Consider the following 13,093-nt stretch of genomic DNA (forward strand, 5'->3'; position numbering starts at 1 on the left):
CCTCCCGACCAGCTGGGATTACATGTATGCACCACCAAGTCTGGCTAATTTTTTATTTTTAACACAGACAGGGTTTCTCCATGTTGGTCAGGCTAGTCTCAAACTGCCGACCTCAGGTGATCCTCTCGCCTCAGCTTCCCAAAGTGCTGGGATTACAGGCGTGAGCCACCGCACCTGGCTTCTTTCCTCTTTCTTTAATTCTTACAGGTACCTGGATGACAACATGGACCACAGCCACCAGCAGACGTGGAACATTAGCCCTTAGACAATGATAGAAGGCAAAAGTCAACTTCTAACTTGTTCCAACCACTGAATGATTGTTCATTTTCTTTGTTACAGCAGCCCAACCTTACCTTGGGTGACAAACCTTATGGAGGTTCCCACACCCAAGATAGTTCAGGAGAAAAAGAGAAGGAACAGTTGAAGAGTATGACTCCTTCTGCTTAAGGGTGGCAAAGGGAGCAGCAAAACATTTTCCCCAATGGCCTTGAGCAGAGCAGGTGTGGCATATATTGCTGACAGATATGAAGAGGCCTTGAGGTCCAGATGAGACAGACACAACAGCAAACCACATGGACAGATGACCTTACACAAGATGGGAAGGAGGATGTCAGTGTGGTCATGTGATAAAAACTAGATACTCCTGGGCGAGGCATAGTGGCTCATGCTGTAGTTCCAGCACTTTGGTACGCCGAGATGGGAGGATCGATCACTTGAGGCAAGTAGTTCAAGACCATCCTGGACAATCTAGTAAGACCCTATTACTACAAAAAAAATTTTAAAATTAGCCTTGCATGGTAGCATGTGCCTGTAGTCCCAGCTACTCAGGAAGCTGAGGTGGGACAATCACCTGAGTCCAGGAATTGGAGGCTACTGTGAGCCATGATTGCACCATTGCACTCCAACCTGGGCAACAGAGCAAGACCCTGTCTCAAAATAAAATAAGCTGGGCACAGTGGCTTACACCTGTAATCCCCGCACTTTGGGAGTCTGAAGTGGACAGATCTCTTGAGCTCAGGTGTTTGAGACCAGCCTAGGCAACATGGCAAAACCCCATCTCTACCAAAAATACAGAAATTAGCTGGACATAGTGGTGTGCACTTATGGTCCCAGCTACTCAGGAGGCTGAGGTGGGAGGATCACTGGAGCCCAGGAAGTTGAGGCTGCAGTGAGCCGTGATTGTGCCACTGCACTCCAGCCTGGATGACAGAACAAGACTCAGTCTCAAAAAAAAAAAAAAAAGTAAAAAGGACTTACATACTCCTAACCCACTCCATTTCACCTCCTACACACATTCCCTGGGACTGTGGGACAACCTAAATTATCCCTATTTAAGACCAAATTTTCACTTATATACTAGATCCTATCCCCATTCACCTATCAAAGATTTCGCTCCCACAAGTTTTTCCTCTTTCTCTTGCACAATTTCCCCCTTTACTGTAATAGCCCCCACTTAACAAAAACAAAAAAACAGGCCAGGTGTGGTGGCTCAAGCCTTTAATCTCAGCACTTCGGAAAGCTGAGGCAGGCAGATCACTTGAGGTCAGGAATTTGAGACCAGCCTGGCCAACATGGTGAAACCCTGTCTCTACTAAAAACACAAAAAAAGGCCTGCCGCAGTGGCTCACGCCTGTAATCCCAGCACTTTGGGAGGCCGAGGCGGGCGGATCACCTGAAGTCGGAAGTTCGAGACCGGCCTGACCAACACAAAGAAACCCCAGCTCTACTAAAAATACAAAATTAGCTGGGCGTGGTAGCACATGCCTGTAATCCCAGCTAACTCGGGAGGCTGAGGCAGGAGAATTGCTTGAACCCGGGAGGTGGAGGTTGCGGTGAGCCAAGATTGCACCATTGTACTCCAGCCTGGGCAACAAGAATGAAACTCTGTCTCAAAAACAAAACAAACAACAACAACAACAAAAACACACACACAAAAAATCAGTCAGGCATGCTAGCTCACACCTGTAATCGCAGCTACTCGTGAGGCTAAGGCAGGAGAATTGATTGAATCCAGGGTGCAGAGGTTGCAGTGAGCCGAGATCATGCCACTGCACTCCAACCTGGGTGACAGAGTGAGACTGTCTCAAAACAAACCAACCAACCTTCCCCTGACCCTCACAGCCCCATTCAACTACTGCCCCATTTTTCTGTTTTCCTTTGTAGCAAAATTCCTCTAAAACTTTCTCTATACTTAATGGCTCCACTTCCACACTTCTCATTCTCTCTTTCTCCTCCCCACAACACCCATTCTATCTAAAGACAAAAATTAAAACCCATTCCAATCCTGCTTTTCTTTCTGCCAGGTCAGTGAAACCACTCTTACTAAGGTCAGCAAACACATCTATTCTACCAAAGCTCTAAGCAACCTTTAACACAGCCAATTATTTACTTTCTTCACCTGGCTTCTTAGACTCAAAGCTCTCCTAGTTTTCTTCCTACCTCACTGATTATACCTTCTATCTCATTTGTCAGATTACCAGTCCTCCTTCTGCCACCCCATCCTTGGTTCCCAATCTCCTAATGTTTGGAGTTTCAAGTTTAGGAGCTTACTCAAACTTATTCTGGTTTGAATGTCCCCTCCAAAACTCAGCTTGAAATTTAATAGCAATTGTGATGATATTAAGGGGTGGGTCATTTAAGAGGTGATTAGGTCATCATGATTTCACCCTCATCAATGGCTTATTGCCATTGTCACAGTAGTTTGGCCCCCTTTTTCTCTCTTTCCTGTCCTCTCTCACTATATGACATCTTCTGCCGTGGATGACCCTCATGAGGCTGGTGTCATGCTCTTGGACTTCCCAGCCTCCATAACCATGAGTCAAATAAGCCTCTATTGTTCATAAATTACTCAATCTGTGTTATTCTGTAATAGCAGCAGAAAACAGACTAAGAAAAACTCTTCTCTCTCTTCACTCACTCTCCAGGTGATCTCATGGCTTGTAAAACAATCTAAAATGTTCATGACTTCCAAATTACACCTCCAGCCCTGACTGCTGCTCTGCGCCCCAGGCGTGTATCTCTGTCTATTCATCTCACAGTCATTTCAAAAGTTTCATGGCCAAAACAGAAGCCTTGCTTTTCCCTTCCAAATCTGTCCCTCTACTGCTCTTCCCATCTCAGTAAATTCTATCACTGTTTACCCAGTTGCTTATGCCAACAACCTAGGATGCATCCCTGATTCCTCTTCACTGCTCGTACCAGATCCAATCCCTCACCAGCCATGTAAGTTCTAGTCTTAAAATGTATCCCATCTTCATAATCTTGGACTTGGCAATGGGTTTTTTGTTTTGTTTTGTTTTTTCTTTTTTAATGGAGTCTCACTCTGTCGCCCAGGCTGGAGTGCAGTGGCATGATTTCTGCTCACTGCAACCTCCACCTCCTGGGTTCAAGCGATTCTCCTGTCTCAGCCTCCTGAGTACCTGGGATTACAGGCTCTTGTCACTACGATCAGCTAATTTTTGTAATTTTAGTAAAGACGGGATTTCGCCATGTTGGCCAGGCTGGTCTCGAACTCCTGATCTCAGGTGATCTGCCCGCCTTGGCCTCCCAAAGTACTGGAATTACAGGCATGAGCCACTGCACCCAGACATGGTTTCTTAATTATAACACCAAAAGTACAAGGAAAAAGCAAAATTAAATTAGACTAAATTAAAATAAAAAATGTTTATGCATCAAAGGACACTATCAAGAGCATGAAAAGACAACTCACGAAATGGGGGAAAATATTTGCAAATAATTTATCTGACAAAGGATTAATATTCAGAATATATAAAGAACTCCTATAACTCAACAACAAAAAACAATTTAATTCAAAAATCAACCAGGCACACACTTGTAGTCTTAGCTACTCAGGAGGCTGAGGCAGGAAGATAGATTGTTTGAGCCCAAGAGTTTGAGGCTTCGGTGAACTATGATTGTGCCACTGCACTCCAGCCCAGGTGACAGAACGAGACCCAGTCTCAAAAAAAAAAAAAAAAAAAAAAAAAAAAAATTAAAGTTGCCCTGACCCCTGATTGCTAATATTTTCTAGCCCCTTCCCTGCTTTGCAGCCCTCACCGGACTACCCAACCTGCTGGCACCATGATCTTGGACTTCTCAGCCTCCAGAACTTTGAGAAATAAATGTCTATTCTTTATAAATTAGCCAGTCTCAAGTATTTAACCAGTCTCAAGTATTTTGTTAGAGCAACGCAAAACAGACTAAGACAGGTGGGACCAATCCAAGTGTCCGTCAACAGATTAAAAGATAAACTGTTTATACATACAATGGAATATTATTCAGTCATAAAAAGAATGAAGTTCTTATATATGCTTCGACATGGATGAAACTTGAAAACATGCCAAGTGAAGTACCCCAGACATAAAGAGACAAACATCATGATTTTAGTCACCTAGGAAGGCAAATTCACAGAGAAAGTAAAACAGAGCTTACCAGGGACTGGAGGCTGGATGTAGAGGGGAAAGGAGAGTTATTGCTAAATGGGTACAGAGTTTTTTGGGTTTTTTTGAGACAAGGTCTTGCTCTATCACCCACAGGCTGGTCTTGCTCTGTCACCCGCAATGCAGTGGTGTGATCTTGGTTCACTGCAGTTTTGACCTCCTGTGCTCAAGTCATCCTTCTGCCTCAGCCTCCTGAGTAGCTGGGACTACAGGCACACATGCCACCATGCCCAGCTAATTTTCTGTATTATTGGTAGAGATGGAGTTTCGTCATGTTGCCCCGGCTGGTCTCGAACTTCTGAGCTCAAGCAAGTTGCCTGCCTCAGCCTCCCAAAGTGCTGGGATTACAGGGGAATGAGGGCTAAAAATCTTCCTATTGTGTACTGTGTTCGCTATATGGGTGACAGGACAATAGAAGCCCATACCTCAGCATCATGTAATGTACCCTTGTAACAAATTGTACATGTATCCCCTGAATGTAAAAAAATAAATAAATAAAACAGAGCCACTCCCATAATCCTATGTTCCTTTTCCCTGCTTTATTTTTCAGAACTTAGCATCACCTGAAATTGTATTATTCAATTTCAAATAAATACACTTATTTATATGTAAATATTTATATTTATATAAATAAATATATGTATTTGCTCATATATAATCTGTCTCCTTATCCAGGAATGGAAGCTTTAGGAGGACAAGGTCTTGGTCATTTCATCATTGTGCTTCCAGGACCCAGCACTGTGCCTGATACTTAGTAGATATTCAGTACATGTTTATTGAATAAATAAATTAGAAATTAAATTTAGTTTTTTAAAAAGTTTTATTTCAGCCAGGCATGGTGGCTCACGCCTGTAATCCCGATACTTTGGGAGGTCGAGGGGGAAGGATCATGAAGTCAGGAGTTTGAGACCAGCCTGACCAATATGATGAAACCCTGTCTCTACTAAAAATACAACAAAATTGGCTGGGCGTGGTGGCGCACGCCTGTAGTCCCAGTTATTCGAGAGGCTGAGGCAGGAGAATTGCTTGAACCTGGGAAGTGGAGGTTGCAGTGAACCGAGATCATGCCATTGCATTCCAGCCTGGGCAATAGAGTGAGACTCCGTCTTAAAAAAAAAAAGAAAGAAGAAGAAGAGGCATTGTCTCTTCTCTCTCTGGGCTTCCAAGATACTATTATCCAGTCCCAGGGATTTAAATACCACATACCTGCTGACATTCCCCACAAAACTGTATCTTCATCCCAGAACTCACCTCTAAGAGATATACAGAATAGAGCCTGCTGCTTACGTGATGTCTCCCCCAGATACCCCACAGGCATCTAGAATTTAACATGTCAGAACAAAACTCTTGGTTTTGTCTCTGAAACCCATCCTTCTAGTCTTCTCTTTCGCTGGAAATACTACCACCATACACATAGCTGAACACGTTGACCATAATTTCTTCCTTTCCCTTACCACCTCCCAAGTTCAATCCACCCTTAAGTCCTGTTGATTCTACCTCCAAAATATAGGTTGAATCTGTTCACTTCTTTCCACTGCAAACTTTTAACCATCACCTCTCATTTAGATGCCTGCAATAACCTCCTAAATGATCTCGCTGTCTTTACTCTGGCCCCCTGCTGTCTTTTCTCCTCTTAGCAGTCAAAGAAATCTTAAACATATAAATCCAGACTGGGCATGGTAGCTCACACCTGTACATCTCAGCACTTTGGGAGGCTGAGGTGGGAGGATCACTTGAGCCCAGAAGTTCAAGAGCAGCCTGGACAACAGGGAGAAACCCCATCTCTGAAAGAAAAAAAAGCTTAAAACAAACAAACAAAAAACCCAATCATGTTACTTGCCTGCTTAAAAACTGTCACTGGCTTCTTTCCCATTGTACTTTGACCAAACTCCATATCCATGGCAGGGTTTACCAGCTCTGCACATTTGGCCCTGCTGTCCCTGGTGATGTTTTCACCCACCCTCAGTTATACTGGCCTCTTCTCCATTTCTTGAACATGCCATGTTCTATTCCATCTCAAAGTCTTCCCCTTCTCCTCTGCCCAGAACATTCTTGGCTAAGTCACATGGCTAAGTCCTTCTTGACCTTCAGGTCTTGGCATCTTCTCTGAGAGCTTTTTCCCTGACCGGCTCTATCTAAACGAGTCCCCCTGCCTTATAGCATTGTCTGTCCCTGTGGTGCATCTTTTAATTCACAGTCCTCGCTTCTTGGCTGTCTTTGCCATTACATTGTTGGCTTCACAAGGGCTGGGATCATGCCTTTTTCTTTTCTTCTCTTTTCTTTTCTTTTCTTTTCCTTCTCTTCTCTTCTCCCTTCCTCCTCCTCCTCTTCCTCCTCCTCCTCTTCTTCTTCTTCTCCTTCTCCTTCTTCTTCTTCCTCTCTCTCTCTCTCTCTCTCTTTCTTTTAATGAGGCAGGGTCTCATTCTGTTGCTGAGGCTGGAGTGCAGTGGTGCCACTGCAGCCTCTAACTCCTGGGCTCAAGTGATTCTCCCGCCTCAGCCTTTTGAGTAGCTAAGACTATAGGTGTGCACCAAGTGGTAGAGACAAGGTCTCGCTATGTTGCCCAGGCAGGTTTCAAACTCCTGGCCTCAGCAATCCTCCAACTTCGGCCTCCCAAAGCACTGGATTGCAGGTGAGCCACCATGCCTGGCCATATCATGCCTTTTTTTTTTTTTTTTTAGACTAGGTCTGTCTCTGTAGTTCAAGCTAGAATACAGTGGCATGATCTCAGCTCACTGTAACCACCCCCCTGGTTCAAGCCATTCTCCCACCTCAGTTTTCTGAGTAGCTGGGACTACAGTCCCATGCCACCACAACCACCTAATTTTTTTTTCTTTGTAGAGACAGGGTTTTGCCACGTTGCCCAGGCTGCTCTCAAACTCCTGGGCTCAAACGATCCTTCTGCCTCAGCCTCCCAAAGTGTTGGTATTACAGGCTTGAGCCACTGTGCCCAGCCCTCACGTCTTTTTTATATACCGGTGTATCCCCAATGCTTAAGCCAGAGCCTGGCACAAATGCTCTATAAAGATTTGTTGATTGAATGGACTGTTGATTGAATGGGCACACTCCAGCCTGAACGATAGAGCCAGACCCTGTCTTAAAAAAAAAAAAAAAAAAAAAAAAAAAAAAAGGAGGCATGATATGGCCAGGCTCCCCTGTAATCCCAGTGCTTTGGGAGGCCAAGGCTGGAGGATGCTTGAGGCCTATAATCCCAGCACTTTGGGAGGCTGACAGGGGCAGATCACTTGAGCTCAGGAGTTCGAGACCAGCCTGGCCAACATGGCCAAGCCTTGTTTCTACTAAAAATACAAAAATTAGCCAGGTATGGTGGCACAGGTCTGTAATCTCAGTTACTTAGGAGACTGAGGCATGAGAATCGCTTGAACCCGAGAGGTGGAGGTTGCAGTGAGCCAGAGTTCACGTCACTGAGCTCCAGCCTGGGGAACAGAGGGAGATTCTGTCTCAAAAAAATAAATAGGCTGGGCACAGTGGCTCATGCCTGTAATCCCAGCACTTTGGGAGGCTGAAGTGGGCGGCTCACCTGAGGTCAGGAGTTCGAGACCAGCCTGGCCAATATGGTGAAACCCCAGTCTCTACAAAAATCCAAACCATTTTTCTACTAAAAGTATGAAAATTAGCCAGGCGTGGTGGCACAGGTCTGTAATCCCAGCTACTTGGGAGGCTGAGGCAGGAGAATCGCTTGAACCCGGGAGGCAGAGGTTGCAGTGAGCCAAGATCACGCAACAAGAGCAAAACTCCCTCTCAAAAAAATGAATAAATAAATGAATTAATTAAATAAAAAATAAATATTTGTTTAATGAACGGATCAATTAGCCTTGCACTGAGTGAAGGGGTTATAGAGATGACCCTGATATGATGGCCCATAGTCTGATGAAAACCAATAGGTAATTGTAAAACTGGTAATAGAGTGGAGATCAGAACTGAAGACAGCGGGAACAAAGAGAGGCTCTTACCCCACTGTAGGGCTTGTGTGTGAAAAGGGAGGCTGTGTTTACACGATTCAGTTCACCAACATCTCTCTAGAAGAAATGCAGTTTTTTTTTCTTCTAGTACTAACATATACTAGTGTGCCAAGTTCCATGTACTGTTTCTTGTTTGTTTCGTTTTCAATGTGCTCAGTCATACAACTTCTAAGTAGTAGAGCTGGGATTCAAAGTCAGGCAGTCTGGCTCTGAGCTTGCATTTTTCTTTTTTTCTTTACTTCTTCTCTCTCTCTCTCTTTTTTTTTTTTTTTTTTTTTTTGTGGCAGAGTCTCACCCTGTTGCCCAGGCTGGAATGCAGTGTGGCACAGTATCAGCTCACTGCAACTTCCACCTCCCGGGTTCAAGCGATTCTCCTGCCCCAGTCTCCCAAGTAGCTGGGATAACAGGCACTCACCACGATGCCCAGCTATTTTCTGTATTTTTAGTAGAGACAGGGTTTCACCATGTTGGCCAGGCTGGTCTCGAACTCCTGACCTCAAGTGATCTGTCCCCCTTGGCCTTTCAAAGTGCTGGGATTACAGGCGTGAGCCACCACACCGAGTGGCTTACATTCTGTTTTTTTTTTTTTTTTTTTTTTTTTTTTTTTTTTTGAGATGGAGTCTTGCTCTGTCCCCCAGGCTGGAGTGCAGTGGCGCAATCTCAGCTCACTGCAGCCTCCGCCCCCTAGGTTCACGCCATTCTCCTGCCTCAGCCTCCCGAGTGGCTGGGACTATAGGCGCTCGCCACTACGCCCGGATAATTTTTTGTATTCTTTAGTAGAGACGGGGGTTTCACTGTGTTAGCCAGGATGGTCTCGATCTCCTGACCTCATAATCCACCCGCCTCGGCCTCCCAAAGTGCTGGGATTACAGGCGTGAGCCACCGCAACCGGCCATTCTGTTTTTAAAAAAAGTAATTTGAGGCCAGACGCAGTGGATCACAGCTGTAATCCTAGGACTTTGGGAGGCTGAGGTGGAAGGATCACTTGAGCCCAGGAGTTGGAGAGCAGCCTGAACAACACAGTGAAACCCCGCCTCCATAAAAAATACAAAAATTGGCCAGGCGCGGCAGCTCACGCCTGTAATCTTAGCACTTTGGGAGGCCGAGGCAGGCAGATCATGAGGTCAGGAGTTCAAGACCACACTGGTCAATATGGTGAAGCCCCATCTCTACTAAAAATACAAAAATTAGCTGGGCGTGGTGGTGCACGCCTGTAATTCCAGCTACTCAGGAGGCTGAGGCAGGAGAATCACTTGAACCTGGGAGGCAGAGGTTGCAGTGAGCCGAGATTGCGCCACTGCACTCCAGTCTGGGCAACAGAGTGAGACTCAGTCTCAAAAAAAAAAAAAAAAATTAGCTTGCCATGAAGAACTTGGTGGTGTACGCCTGTAGTCCCAGCTTCTTGGAAAGCTGAGGCTGGAGGATCACCTGAGCCCTGGGATGTTGAGGCTGCAGTGAGTTGAGATTGAGCCTTTGCACTCCATCCTGGGCGAGAGTGAGACCCTCTCTCAAAAAGTAATGATAATAATAATTTGAAATGAAATTCACATAACATAAAATTGAGCATTTTAAAGTGAACAATTCAGTGATAGTTAGTATATTCACCATGCTGAGGCTGGGCATGGTGGCTCATGCCTGTAATCCCAGATTTTGGGAGGCCAAGGCGGGCAGACTACTTGAGGTCAGGAGTTCGAGACCAGCCTGGCCAACATGGCAAAAATTGTCTCTACTGTGAATACAAAAATTAGCCGGCCATGGTGGTGCATGCCTGTAATTCCAGCTACTCAGGAGGTTGAGGCAGGAGAATCGCTTGAACCCAGGAGGTGGAGGTTGCAGTGAGCCGAGATCGCACTACTGCACTCCAGCCTGGGTGACAGAGTAAGACTCCGCCACAAGAAAAAAAAAAAAAAAAAAAAAGCTGGGCACAGTGGCTCATGCCTATAGTCCCAGCACTTTGGGAGGCTGAGGCAGGTGGATCACCTGATCCAGGAACTCCTGAGGTCAGGAGTTCAAGACCAGCCTGGTCAACATGGTGAAATCCGTCTCTACTAAAAATACAAAAATTATCCAGGCCTGGTGGCATATGCCTGTAATCCCAGTTACTCAGGAGGCTGAGGCAGGAGAATTGCCTGAACCCCTGGGAGGTGGAGGTTGCAGTGAGCCAAGATTGCGCCACTGCACTCCAGCCTGGGCGCCAGAGCCAGACTCCATCTCAAAAATAAATAAATAATAGAAAAAAAGTATATTCACCATGTTGAACAACCATTACCTCTATCTAGTTCCAAAACATTTTCATCACTCCAAAAGCCCCTTACCCATTAAACAATTTCCCCACATATTTCTCCATGTAATGTTTTATTTGTATTTGCATATATATTTTGAGACAGGGTCTCACTCTCTCACCCAGGCTGGAGTGCACTGGCACAATCACGGCTCAGGGCAGCCTCGACTGCCCAGGCTCAAGGGATCCTCCCGCCTTAGCCACTGAGTAGCTGGAACCACAGGCACGTGCCATCACACCCAGCTAATTTCAAAAAAAGTATTTTTTTTTTTTTTTTGTAGAAATGGGGTCCCACTGTGTTGCACAGGCTGGTCTTTTTTATTTTTGTTTTTTGAGACGGAGTCTTGCCCCGTCACCCAGGCTGGAGTTCAGTGACGTGATCTTGGCTCACTGCAACCTCTGCCTCCCAGGTTCAAGCAACTCTCCTGTCTCAGCCTCCCAAGTAGCTGGGACTACAGGCGCCTGCCACCATGCCCGGCTAATTTTTGTATTTTAGTCGAGATAGCTTGACCTTGTTGGTCAGGCTGGTCTGGAACTCCTGACCTCAGGTGATCCTCGGGTGATCCACCTGCCTCAGCCTCCCAAAGTGCTGGGATTACAGTTGTGAGCCATCCCGTCCCGACTCGTGTACTGGTTTTGATTCTCACAATGACCTAATTGTACAATTGAGAAAAATGAGGCCATGAGAAGTTCAGTGATAGATCTAAGGTCATGTAGTTAGTAATGGAACAGTGATTTTGAACCTTTGCTTTCTGATCCTAATGATTAATGCACATCTTTGGGGGAACCTACAAAGAAGCAGCCAGATGTGGGTTCAGAGACAGTAAATTTTGTTGAGGCAGGAAAATAGCCATAAGTCAGCTTTTAATTGTAAAAATTGCACGTTGAGGTAAAACTGCAATTAGTACTGTACAGGTGGTTGGCAGAGCCAATAGCAACCTAAGCCCAAGAGCAGCTACAAGGCAGGACTTGGATAGGTCAGCTGTGCAGGAAGCTTTGCCAACGCCTCAAGAACAAGAAGTCTGTCATTCCTTGGGCAGCTCCTATACTTGCCAAGCTGGAGCGAAAGAGAGGCAGAGGAGCCCGGAGGGCGTGGCTTGCCTTCCGGAAGCCAGGCCTTGCCAGGAATCACCAGGTGGTTGCTTGCGAGAGAAGCTCGGAGTGAAACCGGAGAAAACAAAGTAGGAAGCAGGCCTGGGCCAATTGCGGCCCACTCTGATCAGGGCCTGCAGGCCACCTGACGCCTGAGTATCTGTCCAATCCCTCCTAGAAGGATTGCCATCTCTTTAGTCCCTCTTCCGCAGCATAGGGGTGCCCTCTCTGGCGCTCTCCTTTTCTCTCCTAAGGCCCACAGCCCCACAGTTCCCTATTTAGGGGTCTTAAATTGAGGGCACACTTCTAAATTGTCCCTCAGAGTTTCCTCTCCTCCTTTGAGCGAGGCTGGGCGGGCTCCTCCAGCTCCGATTATGGGGAACTTCTTTCCCAAGCTCCCCACCTTCTTTGGGCTTGGGCGGCTGCAGAGTTCCAGTTAACTGTGCGCCGCCTTCGTTCCAATTGTACCCCTAGTGCTCCCAGAAAGCAGCTCCATGGAAACCAAAACATCACAAATCCCCTAAGGTATCGCGAGAAGCGCAGATGCGCCTGAGGCCGTGGAGAGGCGGAGCGAGGGCGGGAACGCCGAGCAAGTAGGGCGGAGCCTGAGCTCTTCCGAGGTCTAGCAGGCCGGGAGCCTGTCCCCTCCAGGCAGCGCCCCCGCGTGACTGCGCTTTACATAATCGCGGCTTCTAGCGTCACAGTGGCGTATTCCAGGCCAGACCGAATCAGAGTGGGCGAAAGCTCCGTGTTCCGCCCCTTCCCACTTGATCGACGTCAAAGCCCACCAGTGAGCGGGCGTCTAGAGTCGCCGAGCCCGCCCCAGCCCGCCCAGGTCCGCCCCGACCCGCCTGCGCCCGCCCGCCTGCCGCAGCCAGCAGCCTGCCGCCGCCGCCGGGTTGTGCCTCAGACTGTCAGATAAATCGGCGGGCCGGGCCGGCGGGTCGGTGAACGCGGCCCGGGCCGGACATGGCGGCGCTCTACGCCTGCACCAAGTGCCACCAGCGCTTCCCCTTCGAGGCGCTGTCTCAGGGGCAGCAGCTGTGCAAGGTGCGCGGGCTGGGGCGGCGGCCGGGAACTGGGGACGCAGGAGGCGCGGCCCGGAGCTCCTGATTCTGTGGGGACGCCCGGCGGGGTCCCCGGAGCAGGGTGTGGCAGGCCCGCCAGGCTGAGGACCCGCACCCACCCCGCTGGGGGCCGGAGGGGCACGTGCGGGAGCCTGGGCCCGGTCCACGCTCCCGCGGCCGGCGTGTCCGGGTGCTTAGCAACCGCGGGGATTGTTCTCGGACCCCGTGAGG

General features: G+C 47.5%; 2 protein-coding genes across 5 annotated transcripts in view; both read left to right on the forward strand.

Annotated features, from left to right (window-relative positions):
* The window catches only part of PPP1R8 (protein phosphatase 1 regulatory subunit 8), a 183,422-nt gene that overhangs the window by 42,717 nt on the left and 127,612 nt on the right, over positions 1-13,093 (forward strand). The window lies entirely within an intron of this gene.
* Positions 12,705-13,093, forward strand: part of FAM76A (family with sequence similarity 76 member A) — a 38,738-nt gene continuing 38,349 nt past the window's right edge. For all 4 annotated transcript variants that reach the window (XM_050795842.1, XM_050795846.1, XM_050795830.1 and 1 more), the window contains exon 1: positions 12,705-12,845. In XM_050795842.1, coding sequence (XP_050651799.1) covers positions 12,765-12,845 — 81 coding nt within the window. In that variant the 5' untranslated portion in view covers positions 12,705-12,764. The remainder of the gene's footprint in view (positions 12,846-13,093) is intronic.

The sequence above is a fragment of the Macaca thibetana genome, chromosome 1, assembly GCF_024542745.1.
Source record: "Macaca thibetana thibetana isolate TM-01 chromosome 1, ASM2454274v1, whole genome shotgun sequence".
Classification (NCBI taxonomy): domain Eukaryota; kingdom Metazoa; phylum Chordata; class Mammalia; order Primates; family Cercopithecidae; genus Macaca; species Macaca thibetana.